The 15,576-nt window shown below is 37.7% G+C and overlaps 2 protein-coding genes and 1 long non-coding RNA gene across 3 annotated transcripts; 1 reads left to right on the forward strand and 2 right to left on the reverse strand.

Moving 5' to 3' along the window:
• Window positions 1-1,807: 1,807 nt before the first annotated feature.
• LOC114825958 (proline-rich protein 4-like) lies at window positions 1,808-3,169 on the reverse strand. Its single transcript, XM_029105124.2, has 2 exons — window positions 2,938-3,169; window positions 1,808-2,514 (listed from the first exon to the last, which is right to left on the reverse strand). Exons 1-2 carry the CDS (start codon window positions 3,068-3,070, stop codon window positions 2,036-2,038), a joined length of 612 nt encoding a protein of 203 aa, XP_028960957.1. The 5' UTR covers window positions 3,071-3,169; the 3' UTR covers window positions 1,808-2,035.
• Window positions 3,170-6,446: 3,277 nt separating this feature from the next.
• Window positions 6,447-8,056, reverse strand: LOC114825959 (shewanella-like protein phosphatase 2). The gene has a single exon (XM_029105125.2). It carries the CDS (start codon window positions 7,862-7,864, stop codon window positions 6,593-6,595), a length of 1,272 nt encoding a protein of 423 aa, XP_028960958.1. The 5' UTR covers window positions 7,865-8,056; the 3' UTR covers window positions 6,447-6,592.
• A 6,089-nt stretch (window positions 8,057-14,145) lies between these two features.
• LOC139197528 (uncharacterized) lies at window positions 14,146-15,438 on the forward strand. Its single transcript, XR_011582980.1, has 2 exons — window positions 14,146-14,405; window positions 15,325-15,438. It is a non-coding gene; the product is annotated as an uncharacterized lncRNA (long non-coding RNA).
• Window positions 15,439-15,576: the final 138 nt, after the last annotated feature.

Below are 15,576 nucleotides of genomic sequence, written 5' to 3' on the forward strand. Positions count from 1 at the left end.
GCCTATGCTGTAAGTGTAGTGAGTCAATTTATGCACAGGCCAAGTGAAGCCCACATGGATGTTGTACAACGCATTCTCAGGTATTTGAAGTCTGCCCCTGGAAAATGCTTGATGTTTTCCAATCACAAACATCAAGAAGTTGAAGGGTACACTGATGCAGATTGGGCTGGGTCAGTAACTGATCGCAGATCGACTTCTGGATACTTTACATTTGTTGGAGGAAATCTAGTTACTTGGCGCAGTAAGAAGCAACATGTAGTGGCTAGATCCAGTGCCGAAGCTGAATTTAGAGGTATGGCACATGGTGTGCAAGAATTGTTATGGCTCAGGACTTTGTTGAGAGAATTAGGTTTTAATTCTGCAAAGCCATCAAAACTTTATTGTGATAACAAAGCTGCCATTAGCATTGCTCATAATCCAGTTCAACATGATCGTACTAAACATGTTGAAGTGGATAGGCACTTTATCAAGGAAAGGTTGGTTGATGGTACCATTAACTTGCCTTATGTGAAGAGTGATGACCAGCTAGCAGATATTTTAACAAAGGCAGTGTCAAGTAGGATTTTCCATCTTTCACTCAGCAAGTTGGGCATTCGAGATATTTACGCACCAACTTGAGGGGGAGTGTCAACTAAAAGCAGCCATGAGTATTGGATGGCTAGTGAAGTTAGGCTAGTCAACTTTCTTTATGTAAATTAGGCAAGTTAGGTAAGTTAGGCAAGTTAGGCAAGTTAGGCAAAATTAGGTCCTATGTCTTCTTTCTTTCCCTATATATATGTTCATCTTGTAATGAGAAATAATCATCTAATATATCAAGAAATTAACTCTATTTTGGCAAACTGCATTGATAACTCTAAGATTTCAAAGTGTTGCTCCCAAAGGTTTGGTTAAGGGCAAGTGCTTGTCTGGGAGAAAAATCGGTGGTATGACTACCAGTCTACCACCAGTTGAGGATGTAAAGTAGCATATGACTGTCTATTATAGACTACTTAGTTGAGAAGTTGAGAAGTTGAGAAGTTGAGAAATAATATCGTCCAAGAAAAAAGTTGTGAAATAATAATGTAAGGGGGACAATCTTGACAAGTTTAGTTAAAAAATGTAACATGGCCCTACAATGTCCTACCAAGGGGGAATAATATCGTGATGAACATATGGCTGAAAAGGATTGAACAGCTGGAAATGCGTAAAATCAGCAACAAGCCCATGCATTGCAGACATGGGTAGCAGTTCATCTTACATGTGAAGCCTAACGGCTACATATGTTTTACGCCACCCAATTTGTCATAGGTTACGGGTATTAAGCACACATCAGGAAAGAATGAACCTTGCATGTGCTTATAAGTAATTAGGTTATTCCGGTTCATTGTACTAGACGTTCAAGCTTGCAACCTTGTTCTCAAGGTGACTCAAATGCGCTTGAGCGTGTGCACCAAACATTTTAGCATGCGACAGAATTCTAATTATTCAGGGGTAGGAAAACACTACATTGGAAAATTAATAAAAAATATTACAAGAATTTTCCATTCCTACTTGTACCGATGTCTTTTGCAAGAAAATTTAACACATGTCATGATAAGATGCAAGTTTTAGGATAGCATGGGCTGCTGATCCGTCTCTCTGAATCTCGCACAAAAAGAACTAGTAGTTCAGATTTATTTCATTATTAAAAAAAGGTTCTTTGCTTGCTTGCAAAAATTGAGCAAGTTCTTAGCTTCTTTTGCCACTCACCATATGAGTATTAATTCAGGAAATATCAATTTGCTGCTTATCTCATTCATAAGGGTTGAAGTCACCATATGCGTATTAATTCAGGAAATATCAATGTGCTGCTGATCTCATTCAGATTTTATTTTATAAATGCAAAGCTTGTATTACAAGGTAGCTGCATAACAGCAAAACTAAACAAGTACAATAACACAACACAAAATCTCAAGATAATAAAGTTACAATCCATGTAGGACTTTATTATATACTCATAAATACCTTTCTACGCTAATCATCACTTATTTGGAAGGGGAAACGAGCTAATCTAGCTTTAGGGAACAATAGAAGGAAATGGCTTCCCAAGGAATGGATGTGGAGGAAATGGCGGCTTCTTGAATGTTGGAATCGGCTTCTTGAAAACAGGATGGGGAAACGGCTTCTTGTAAACTGGAATTGGTGGAGGAAGTGGCTTCTTGTAAACAGGAATAGGTGGTAGAATTGGCTTCTTGAATTTTGGAAGTGGAGGAAGAAATGGCTTCTTCAGAAATGGCTTTACTTCCACAACCGGAACCGGCGGATAATCAGGCTTCTTAAAGGGAGGAATCTTGAAGACCGGAACTGGTGGCGGGAGTGGCTTCTTGTAGATTGGGATGTGGGGTGGCAATGGCTTCTTGAAAAAGGGCTCTGGTGGAAATGGCTTCTTTACAATGGGAATCTTAGGGAGAGGTGGCTTCTTGAAGAATGGCTTGTGTGGAAGCACTTTAAATTTCTCTTCTTCATTGACTTCTGCGGCTTCTGCTTTTTGCAACTCTTCATTATGGACATAGTATAGACACAGAGACATGCATAAGATTATTACGTATGAGGAAAAAAACAAATATATGATTAACTAATAACGAAGACTACATCAAAATGATTATTAAAAAACTACTACTTAATCACACATTAGACTAATGGAAAAGGGAACTAACATTAGTTTTGAAATTGTTTTTTGCTATATATATTTACTCATGTATAGGGAGATTTAACTGGCGGTTCACTCAGCAATGTATTCCAAATGTTTTGAACCATGTAGTATTTACTATTTATGTCTTCTCTAAAAAATTAACGTTGCTGAAAACCATGCAAATACAAAACCATTTAACCATTAAATTAAATTCTTGTCATTTTAATGTTTCTTTGAAATACTTGGTTTTTCTTAAAGGAAACTCTCTATATATGTATATAGATTACCTGAAAAAGCTTTGGCTGCTGCTTGTTCTCTAGCTACCTCAATGGTCTCTCCATTGGTATAGCAGAAGCTTGCAGCAAAGAAGCAGAACCAGAGACCCAGAAGAGCCCCTTGGAAAGCAACAGAAATCTGCATTGAGAATTAAGCCCTTTCTAATGCTACCGCTGGATATACTAACAGTGCAAAAGTGCTTAATCCAAACGTATCGTTTGGTTTTGGTGCTTTTTATCAGCTCCTCGGGCCTTGTTATATATAGCATGTTTGATGAGCTGCCTGGGAGGCTTAGGCCTTGTTCATTAATTGAGGGTTTGACATTAATATTGGAAAACGGTGTTAGGACTGTAGAATGATGCAACGTTCCAGCAGTGAGTATTCAAGTGTTACTCAACATGTCATGATACTAGTTAAAAAAATAATATATTTTTCCGTGTCCCTCTACTTATTTTAAAACATTTAGAATATCCGTTTAAATACTGAGAACTTAAAAAAATTTCTCCATACTCACCGGCTTTGCAGCTCAATGATTATTATTATTATTGAATGGGATTCTACATCCCTAACTGTTACCAGTACTATTTAGCTGTTTTGCTTTTCCAATTTTGTCAACCGGAATTAATGCTGAGAGAGACTAATTTGAGGCCTTTTCAGATCAACTCTGTTGAAATATAACATGGCCGGTATGCTACTATCAACCTAACATTTTCTTTTATCAACGCTAGAGGATTGATTTAAACTTGAGAGTTGGGACATATTCTACTTTCTAACACTAAGAAGAAAAATATCCTAACACAATTTTTTTTAATGAAATGATGAAAATGGATTAGGCAAGTCTAACTACACATAAGATTTGGTTGTCGGACTACAACGATAGCCTTATCCTCTAAACTCGCACAAGACGGTTAGAAAGAACCAAGATCCCAAAATTAGCTATCAACTACAAAGTAAGTTACTTCCCTTGAATTACTTATTCCTCAGCCCAACATATTAGCTTATCAACTCCCTGAACAATATAATATAATAAGGCATATTTGATATTTGGGATTGAATTACAATACATAACCCATTATATTTAAGGCATATTGAAGGTTTAGGGTCTAGAGTATAAGAAGAAAATTTATACCTTCAATACTATATGCAATGATCACTCATTAAGAAAACTTATACTTTCAATCCTCTTACAAATTGGTAGGATCCAGGTCCTATTTTATCCCCTCAAAATGAGACCTATCCCTTGCATATAGCGGTTTTGTACCTATATACAAGGTATATTTACCTTGACCTTCGATATACCTTTCATTTTGTAGGGATTAAAAGAGGACCAAGCAAGAGAAACTAACCCCTTCGGATCCTACCATTTTGTTGGAGGATGGAAACGTATAAATTTTCTTAATCAATAATCCATCTTTTATGTTTAAGTTGAACACAAAATTTTCATTTCTTTACTTCAACACACTTTGAACTTGAATAATATGAGTTATCTATTTCAATCAATCCTACAAACCAAACGATGTCTAAATTTTTTTTCTAAACATAACCTGTGATACATGATCCCATAAAAATAAATATATTTTGGTTCAGTCATTTGTTCGTATAATCTCAGTAAAAGGCTTTACTGCAAGTTGGTCCCATTTTGGCATTTGGATGTCAAAGTTTACAAACCAAAGCATAACTAGTGATGCTTCGAGGGAAAAAGGTTAGTGATGCATTAAATTTAATTATTATTTTTCCATGTTGGAAGAGGTCCCATGCATATTCCTATACGTTCCATCCCCTTGTTTAGAAACTGGGAAATGATAACTAGGAACCATCTTTTATTTTCTTTCCAATGTCTAGTTTGAGTTTCTGTACTAATACACAAGAATATTTTTGAATGTCTTCGATATTATTTACATTAAAATATCATTAAGGAGTTAGGAGTTAGGAAGTGTAATAAATCTCATAATAGGCTAACCATAATTATTGGTTCAAAATTCGCGTTTGGAGAGAATCGAAACTAAAAATTTTCACTTACAAGTGAAGAGAAATATCACTAGTACTAAGTATAGTAATTTGTTTCAAATTCACTTTCAAGCATATAATTAGTGTTCATCCAAGTATCTAACAAGTCTCTTTCAATTTATTTAAAAGATAAATGGAAAATAGAAAACTGTCTATTTTTTGTTTAACTAAGAATCACGACCTAGGCGGGTTCTTAAACGGGTCTAAGCACATGCCTTTCATTTCTTAAACGCCCAAAGTTTATTGTGGCGGTAGTCAGCCGCCTAGGTAGCGCTAGGCGGGCACTGCTTGTAATGAAAAGTAAATAAGCAAGTGTTTCATACTCATTTTCGATCCCTTAATTCGCGAACCAAATGGGTCCTAAGTATTACTCCTAAATAAAATTCAGCATGAACTAATCACATTGGTTATGTCAAGAATCAAGATCTTAGAATTTGTTTTGACGTTATAGAATACAGCCTGTGCTCTGTTCCTTCCCCATACAACACTTGCAGAACTTCAAACAAACTCTGTTTATTACCTGTTCACAACTCGAAAACAAGAAAACCGTATGCCGATTTACCGGAGCTACCAAATGCAATCTAGAGGTCTAAGCAAGAAAATTGGATGATCAATGGTTCGTTATCAACTTCATTGATCATCTCTAGTCTCCACTAAATGGTTGAATATATCGATCCAATCCATTAAACAAATGTCGCCTCAGGAATTAATGAAGGTAAAGTTACAAGACTTTCCGTGTCCGTGTCCTGCATTCTATCTTTGCCAATCGACACTTTAAGCACTATCTGGGGTTAAATCCCAAACTCATATCTGTTTCAGCTTAAACAGACATCACTAAATTTGAATAAACTCAACTCCAGGTGCTATCGCATTCATTAGTTCTATAACTTTCTTATAATTTTCTAATACCTGGTGAGCAGGAGCTTGCAGGCGAGCTTGAGGTAGAGGCAGTTTTCCAAACAAAGAAGGCTAAGAGTGATAATGGCAGCTGAAGAACTGCAAGGATAAGTGCAATACAGCATGCTCTTGAAAAATTCTTTCTATTTCACGATAACATCTCTGAAGCTTGCTTAGATTGAACTCAAACACAACCATATTTCAAGATAACGTCTATTTTGAAATCAATCATTACGGAAAAACTGTGAACAAAACAAGCTGAAAAGAGCATTCAAGTTTAATGTTTAAACAGAGATAACGATCAGAATCAATATGGAAGCATATCAAGAAAACAATCCTTATCCTCCAGCAGATATGACGAAGTCAGGATACGACTAATCAACAACACATCAAAAAAAGCCTATAGGTCAGATAAAATGACAGCGAAGAAGAATACGCAAGCACAAGCAACGCCAGAAAGTTTAACAAACAGTAGAAACATGGAAAACACTACAAAACTAAACTTTTACACATCTCCACATTTCAGCTAGAGAACAGTTTCGATGAAAGGGATAGTACGAATGTTTCACATTGAAGAAACAAAACAGCTATAGTAACAAATTGAAAAATACCAAAGTTTCAGTACTGATTCAGTTTCCAACTTGAACTATTGATAATTAATTATCTACACTGCCAGAGACAGCTGAATAATAGTTCAACAGAATACAAATTCATATCTGTTTTAAATAGGAATAATCAGGTTTAGGATAAATACTCAAACAGTTAAGCCTTCACTTCAACTTGTTTCGGTCCTTGCGGCAAAAATGCAGGTATCTCATTACGCACAGTAGATTTTTTCTTGTTCTCGTACAGTGGATTTGAAGTCAGTATCCTCAAACCGGAATTCCCTTTGATCTCCAAAACTTCAGGCAAGCCATTTGAACACCCCTTCGACATCCCTACATCAATCCGAATTGCTCTCTCGTTGCAAACACCATTAATCCCAAACTCTTGAATTGTATGACCCATAATCATCCTCTTTGCGCCCGGAATGGTAGCTAAAACATGTTCAAGTGCTGAGCAATCACACTTATCCTCGTATTCATGTGAAAACTTCCTCAGCCAAACCACAGAATTAGCACCACGACAATACTCAGGCGCGATTCTTCCCTTCAACCCATGAATCCACTCCCTCAACTCCTCATTGATCTTCTCCAGACCATATGAAACGTGTTGACCCAAAAGCCCGCCGTGGACGAAAACAGAGTCCCCCACAACCAACACAGCCACATTGTTGGACAAGAACCGCGACGAAATTGGACCCGATGGCCTCAATGCTGCAATTCTAGCCCTAAACCCATGAGCAAACTCTTCCTTCACATTCTTAAACCCTAAGGGCACCCCATCAAAGGGATCCTTCGGCTTTTCCAACCCTTTACAGAGCGATTTCATTCGGTTCCCAATGCAATACCAGTCAGCCCAAACCCTGAAGTCATCCAAACCCTTGCGGGTCACATACCTGAAATCTCCTTCCACATTCATGATCTCGTGGTTGCCGTGCATCGTAATCACCGTGCCGCCACACCTGGCGGCTTCTCGTTTCAATTTCTCGAGATAATAGAGGATTTTAATCTCGTCGCCGCCCCGGTCCAGCACGTCGCCAATCTGGACCACGGTGGTGGACCCTCCGACCCATTTACCAGACTCCGGGTCAACCAATTTAGCAAGCCTTAGCGATTCCTTGGTCTTCTCCAGGTCGCCGTGGAGATCGCCGATCGCGACCAACCGGTCCTGCGGGGGGTAATAGGTTTGGAGTGGTGGGCGCAAGGGCAGGGGATCGTTGGAACTGTGGCAGGCAGTGAGGGCATTTTGGTGATTTTGAGGGGAGACGGGAAGGGGATGATTGGGGGTTTGGGGCAAGAGGAAGAGGCCGCCGCTGACGGAGAAATCGACGAAGGTGTCGACGAAAGAGGAGAGGAGATTGGGAACGTCTTTGCATGACGTGAAGGAAGAGTCCTCTGCTGCTGCTGCTGCTGGTGCGGCGTCTTCTTTCATTTTTCCGCCACTGAGTCTTTTCTTTGCCGGTCCAATTGTAAAGACGGTTAAAGGGAGCTCACCATCGGTGATTTTGTTGTGATTTTAAAATGACTGGAAGGAGAGAAAATACGTTTCTAAAAAGCACATTTAAATGAGCTCTAAAACTTTTTATCATAACTGGATTAGAGCCAAGGGACACAACAAAGCCAGTTGTTACTCGACCACTATTAGGATCACCAACCTAATCAACATCGGTACGAACCTTCAAATCAATCGGTCCATACCGTGTAAGGGACCTAAGGATAATGCTAAGTAGACTAAATTTATAAACTAACTTTGTAAATTAAGTGATGTGTCACTAAATCATACCATTAACTTTAATATCATTTAGTTTACAAAAAGTTAGTCATCCTAACATTACCCATATCGCAACATCCTCTTTATTGCAACAAATGAAATTGTTATTTAGATTTCAAAAATCTTAGTTTACACTCCAAACTTTCTATAATTTAAAAACAAAAACAAAAACAATTTTGAGGAATGTAGGATAAGATTTTTGGAGTAGTAGTAACAGTTCCACAAAACTACTATAATATTATCTTTAGATATCGGATTATTGTAGCGGTTTAATAAGCCATTATGTGGATAAAAGATATCCGACACATCATTCAGTTAGTGTCGGATAACAATGAAATCTTATCGGTTATATCCGACATAAATTCCTAACGGATATTTAGTGTTGGATGCAACAGCCATAAAATTATTATAACCGCCAGTATTTTTGAATTATTTTAAAAAAAATATTTTTAACAGATTTTGACGGTTTTTAAGTTAATGGTGGCGGTTATAACCAACATAAATTGACTATTTTATTATTTTAGTTTCTTATGGTTATTATTTTAGTATTCTAGCGGTTATAACAGACAGAAATTGATTATTTTATTATTTTTACGCCAAAATTTTTTCAATTTGTTGTTCATTGAGATTCCCGTGTGAGAGAAATGTCACAGGCCGATTCCGACATACGTCTAGGATCGACACATGACGTCACTAAGTATTCGTATCTCTAACATACCCCGCCTCCGGGATATGAGCAAACACAACTCATGATCCAACCACGTAGAAATTTTTCATACACTTTATGGCTGCATCTAACCTCCTCGTTAGATTGCCTACGTACCCTACATAGGGATCAAGTCATTCGTAGTTCATCCAAATATTATCCTCAACTTTTATCACAGTACTTTTAAGTGAAAAATCATAGCACTCATCAATCAATTAATAGAACTTGACATGCTTGAAATTTCTAGGTTCAGGGTTACATAACAATCTCACACGACCATTAATATTTCCACTTCATCCATCGCATAAATTATCATGTTTCTCCACATAAAATGTAACATTCCACATCGCCTAGGGGAGTGGATCCTGGAAGCCTTATATGTATCTTCCCATCTTTACCTAGCACGAGGCATTTTGGGAGCTCAATGGCTTCGGGTTCCATCGGAACTTTGAAGTTAAGCAAGTTCGTGTGAGAGCAATCCTAAGATGGGTGACCCATTGAGAAGTTGCTCGTGAGTTCTCAGAAACAAAACCGTGAGGGCTTGGTCAGGGCCTCAAGCGGACAATATCGTGCTACGGTGGTGGAGCGGCCTCGGGAAATGATCCAACCCGGGCGGAGATGTGACATAAAATCACAATACATAGCATGTAACATATTAAAGAATCAACAAAGCACAATATTATTTTCTAGCCACATCGATCAACTAAAACAAACATACTAATAATAATCATATCCAGTGTCGTTCCACAATCCCATCAATTAATCAATTCATGAATCAAAGATGCACGATCTTCTCATTTAATTACATTAATCAATCAATGCAATAACATATCATTTCACGAATTTAACAAAGGAACTCTATATAATTCCATACTTGGATTATGAGTAATAAACATGATAATTCTAATTTGTATTCACAAGATCTATTGTGAGTAATTCTCATTCACTCGAATCTAGGGTTCTAGACTAATTTATGGGAATGAGCGAAAGCAAGGATTCCGGACCACTCAACAGAATCCAACAACATCGGATTCTGGACCACTCAATGGAACCAAAATACCAAACGGTTTCTTGTAATCTACCCATACCTGACATATGTAAAATTAGTGTCTATATCAAGGGAATGGTGCACTGGCAAATCAGAACTCGGTTAAGCTACAAAGCTCGGGTGAGTGACAATAATACAAGTATGTGATATTCAATAAAAAGAAAGGTCATCGATCACAGTTTATAGACCTCAAATATAAGTAAGTATGGAAACAAAGTCAAGTCTCTAACAACTCCGAAGGAGTCACCTAGACATCCAACGACTTTTCCCATTCAAACCACCAAGATTCTCAAAAACCATCGTTCATATGTACACTAAAAACTAAGGCTAGAGGGACGTAGTTCGGCCAAAGCCTACATAAGTAACCAAACAGGAAGTGGCCACCCAAAATGGATTAACCAAGCAGAGACACCCCTGAAAAAGTAACCAAGTAGGCAGTAACCCCCCCAATGCGGATTAACCAAGCAAAGTCACTCCTACAGTTGTCAGTAAGTGATCACCCAATACGGATTAACCAAGTATGATCACTCCTAAGCATACATGGCCATAAAGATCGCCCAACGCGGATTAACCAAGAGCGATCCATATATAGTATGGTCACCCAATGCGGATTAACCAAGCAGAACCACTAGTGACCCCCCAATGCTGATTAACCAAGCAGGGTCAAGATAATCAGGTAGATAGTGACCCCCCAATACGGATTAACCAAGCAGGGCTATAGTCCCTTACTAGCCCTTGATTACAAAACATTTCAATATGCAATTCGAATCACTTTTTCACAAATATTACCAATCCATGAATCAAATCACATTTAATAAAAATAGATCAATGGCCAATTATAAAAGAATCACATTTTAACAGAAAACACATTTATAAAACCATGTCATATCCACAAAGGATATTAATATAAAGAATCGCGTAATCACAATATCACATATATTAAAGTCACTCACCGAAGACAAATCCGTAAAGCTTCACTGAGTCTCTAGTAATACTAATTTTAGTAATTCAAATAGTTCAAGACCTGTTGACCACAAGTTAACAGTGGGGTCTACACCCTAGCAATTTAATCTGAAAGATTCGCACATCACGATTTAGATCAGTAACTTCTTAAGGTCCACATTATGCTCAAAGAACAACATACTAAAATCTCATCGCGATCCGACAGTTGGATCTCCACCAATTGCTAGAATTAGGTGGTGGTTAACAATTAATTTTACTAACTTAGAAATCTAATTCGTGAAGATCTGTACGTTGGATTCCTGATCCGTCAGTTCCTGTTATCCTCAAATATTATATTCTATAGGGTTTGATAACGATCCAACGGTCGGATTGATGATTCATATTTTGATCAAGTAATGTATCATAATGAAACTAACTTCAAACAATCAAAGTACATCATACAGATATCAATTATGGAATCAGGGCATCAAATTGAACTTAGGTAGACATCATCGACCCACTGGCCACGCGCCGCCGTGGGTGGCGGTCGGCCGCCCCGACTTGCCGAAAAATTCAACTATTTTAAAAAAAATCTTCAAATTTTACAGGAAAGTAGAGTTCAATGAGAGGAACAACTTTCATATCTGGGCCGAAGTCCAATTCAGCCGGGAAACACCTCAAAACAACCTCGATCCGTCAGAAACCCTTGAAATTGTGTGCTTCGATTAGTCACATTCTCAACTCCATCGCGCCCATACTTGTTTGTGGTTTGCTCCTGGGTCCAAGAGAAACATTTTGGTGGTGGTAGTCATCGGAACACCTTTCAGAATTGGCGGATCACTGCCGTTCACCCCACGAAGCCCTCAGCTTCAATTCTCGCAAAATATGACCAAATTGATATCAGTTTTTTGATGAAAATGGAAGAGGGAAGGTTGTGGGGTATTTCTCAGGTGTTTAATCAATGTAGTTGGCTAGAATTTGGCCGAGAAAGGAGTCGGAAACCCTTGTTTCCGTCGGGTTGAGAGGAACACCCATTTTCCTTTCTTTCTTTTTTCTCTCTCTTCTTCTTTTCTCTTTTCCCTCCTTGTTCCTCCCTCTGATTGGATCTCCCCTTCCTTTTCTCTCTCGCACTCTCCATTCCTTCCTCTTCCCCATTGCCATCTGGTAGCTTCTCAACTTTTTTTAATTCTTTTTAACAACTAAAACGTCTCTAATTTCTTCGTTTCAGCTCCGATTCGCGAACGGTTTTCACCTACGCACTCTTAGGGTCGAGTTCTACCCAAAATTTTAAATTGTAACCTCGGAAGGTCTACGAATTTTAAATAATTAATTTCTAAACTTTAAACTTCGTCATTAGTTTAATTTAAAATCCAAATTCAAATAAATTAATATAAATTCCCGAAAAGTAATATAAAATCTCAATAATACAAATACGTAGATTATAATAGTGAAATCCAAGAACGGGATTTCACAAGAAACCCTAGCAAGTTAGTATATAAGCTGAGTTATCAACTTCTTTTTTCTCATTGTTGTCATTCCTCATAAGCCGTTTACCCCATCTCTCTCCACTTTCTCTTGCAATTTCTTCCATTCCTCTTGCTTTCAGAAAAAACCTTACTCGCTCGCAATCAAAACCAAAGCTTCCCTTTTTTTGTCAAACCAATCCGTCCAAGCCGAAAGCATCCATCGGTTCTCTCTGGTTTCGTATTGCAGCTCCATATTCTGAAACTTGCAAATCTGAACACAGATCTGCCTTCATTTCTTCGTAGACCCGAGTAGACATAGCATTCGTATCTTGTTTTTCGTGTTCGTGTCATACCCGATATTTTAACGGGTAGTGTCGTGTAACACCTGTTAAAATAAACGGGTAAAATGACCCGACCTGAAATCAACCTGATAATATTAATAGGTAATATGACCCGACCCGTTACCCGTTAAGGAAAATATATTGTAAACCAATAAATAATCAAATGAAAAACATAATACTAAATAAGTATATACATACCATATTGTCACATCCAAAACATAAAAACACTTTTCTTTTAAGTATATTTTCACTTACCTAAAGTATTTAATATTTTTTTAATTAATGTATAAAAAAATATAGAAAAAAATGTAGAAACGCTCGTAATGACAAGCTTTACAACTTTCATGAAGAGCTTAACTTTGTAATTCACCACTATAATCATATAAATCATAGATCAAAATTTAACCATTGATTGTTGTTTACATTTACGCTTCATTGTTCTCATCAAATTTTGTTTTTTTTTTCTTCAGATTTTCTTTTTGAAAACTTGATCTATTATAGGGTGCAGGAAGATGAACGGTTTGGATCGTTGATATTATATTCAGAGTTTTACGGTAAGTAAAAATATTGCCTGATGTTTATAAAGTTTCTACAAACTATATGACATCGATTTATATTTCAGTTAAACATAAATATCGAAACATGATATCAAAGATCTGAACCGTTCATCTTCTTACATCCGCCAGATGATCATGTTTTCAAAAAAGAAAATATTAAAAATGAAATTCAGTAAGAAAAATAAAGCGTAAATGGCAATTGACGGTTTAATATAAATTTAAGGTTTATGAATTATAGTGTTGGATTTCGAAGCTGACCCCTTCATGAAAGTTGTAAAGTTTGTCATTATGAGTGATTGTATATTTTTTTTACATTTTTTACACTTATACAATAATAATTATTAATTTTATTAATTTTTCCCTCAAATAAAAAACATTATTCATGAAGGTTTGGAGGATTTTAAAAATCTAAACGATAATGTAAGTGTAACCATTATCTACTCTGTCACAGCCCGTTCCAAAATATTACATTCGTGGCTGTGAATGGACGAAATTGCCCTTAAGAAATACTAAGTATGTGAAGCTCAAGTTGATAATTATCTAGGTTCCTAAGTTTTGAAAATAAAATGGAATTTAATAAGGATGGAACTTAGATTTTTAGGTTAAAATTTTGTGGTTTGGAGTTGGGGATTGGAAAAGGACCACGTGGGATCCCCACACCCCTCAATCCTCTCCCTATTTTCTGCATGTTGTCTCTCTCTCTCTTCCCTCACGACTCTCTCACTCTATCTGTCACTCTTCTTCTCCGTTCGAACAAACCAACCACAAAACAACCTTAAACTTCCACCAACGACGGAGTTAAGACCACCATCAAACTCTTGGAACCTCCACGATCACGATGGTATCCATTTCAGGTGAAACCAAGCTCGTAGGAAGCTTAGTGAGGTCCCAAGGAAGCTCGGAGTACTTCGTTGGAAGTTTTTGGACGTAAGAACACGGAGATCGACAAGTTCAAAGTTTGGCCGGAGCTTTCGAGGCTTTTTCCGGCGAATCCCCGGCGAGTTAGGAGTCGAGTTTCCGGCGACCTCCGAGGCTTTCGAGGAAGTTTCCGGCCAAACCACGGCGAACTAGGTGTTGTGCAAGGCGCCGATCGTCATGACGCCTTGGCGTATTGTGCTAGGGAGTTGTAGGGCGAACTCCAGGTGAGTGGGCAGTTTTGTTTTCCGTATATATATATATATATACTTGACGTTTTCCCAGAAATTGAATTAGAATGAAATTATGTTTTAAATGAAAGGTATATAGAATTATATGAAAACGTGAATTGAAAGGTCATGCATAGAAGTATATGAAATATATATGGAAATGTAAATTGACTTGCCATGCATGAAATGATATGAAAAGTATGAATTGATATATGATGCATATGTATGAATTAGTGCGGCGGACGCACAGGTAAGTATCAGGTGAGTATTTAATTACTGTTATGATGATGTTGATGTATATTGAGCTCAAATCCTGCACCATGGTTTAGTGCTTATAGTATTCACCGCATCGCACGCTCGCCTTGGATCCAAGTAGATGCTGGTCGCACAGTCCACGCGGAGTGGGTGCGACGGGCCAGTCGTAGAGTGTTAATGAGATTTCGACTGGTGGGTGACCTTAGATTATGTGCACATATGATTGATGAGAAAGCACTAGAGCGTAATATTAACCATTAAGTCGTACAGACTACATTAGGTGGTTTCGACTTATGTGCAGAAGGCCGGACAGGTCACAGAGGTGACTCCGGCAGAGTGAGAGTGATAGATTTTGAGCTCTAGGTTCAACCGTACAGGGCTATTAGAGGGCCTCCGGTTGATTACTTTCTTGCACCTGATATGATTATTGTTGATGCATCCATACTTAACTGTTGAATTAGACATGGCATGGCATGATTGTTAAAGAAAAATGTTGAGATAGTAAAAATGAAGTTTTGAGAATGTATATGTATATTTATATTTTACATTTCTGGGAAAGTATACAAGTTTTACGGAGAGGGGTTACAATGTTTTGAGAAAAGTTGGATTTGAAAAGAATTGTTTTACTGACCCACTCAATTTTGGTTTTGCGCCCCTCCAGGTTCAGGAATCACAAGGGTGTGGTGACTACGAGGAATTCGACGGTGTTCTGACAGATTGGACAAAATTAGGACTCACCTTCGGGTGTATCAACTTATAAATTGTATCTTAAAGCTTCCGTACTGTGCAAATGGTTACGTCACTCTCACGTGACGGCCAACATGCCCTCCTTCGGAACGGGGTGTGTCATACTCGTGGAGGAATAATGATGAATCACGAGTGTTTATATATTCTTTCACATTTTTCATACTTG

This window comes from Malus domestica, chromosome 07 (genome assembly GCF_042453785.1).
Source record: "Malus domestica chromosome 07, GDT2T_hap1".
Lineage (NCBI taxonomy): Eukaryota > Viridiplantae > Streptophyta > Magnoliopsida > Rosales > Rosaceae > Malus > Malus domestica.

Bases quoted from the DNA above. Each gene is read 5' to 3' on its own strand.
- LOC114825958 (XM_029105124.2), bottom strand. From the start codon at position 3,070: ATGCAGATTTCTGTTGCTTTCCAAGGGGCTCTTCTGGGTCTCTGGTTC. The intron at 2,515-2,937 runs GTAATCTATATA...TCCATAATGAAG, and splicing joins AGCAGCCAAAGCTTTTTCAG to AGTTGCAAAAAGCAGAAGCC.
- LOC114825959 (XM_029105125.2), bottom strand. From the start codon at position 7,864: ATGAAAGAAGACGCCGCACCAGCAGCAGCAGCAGCAGAGGACTCTTCC.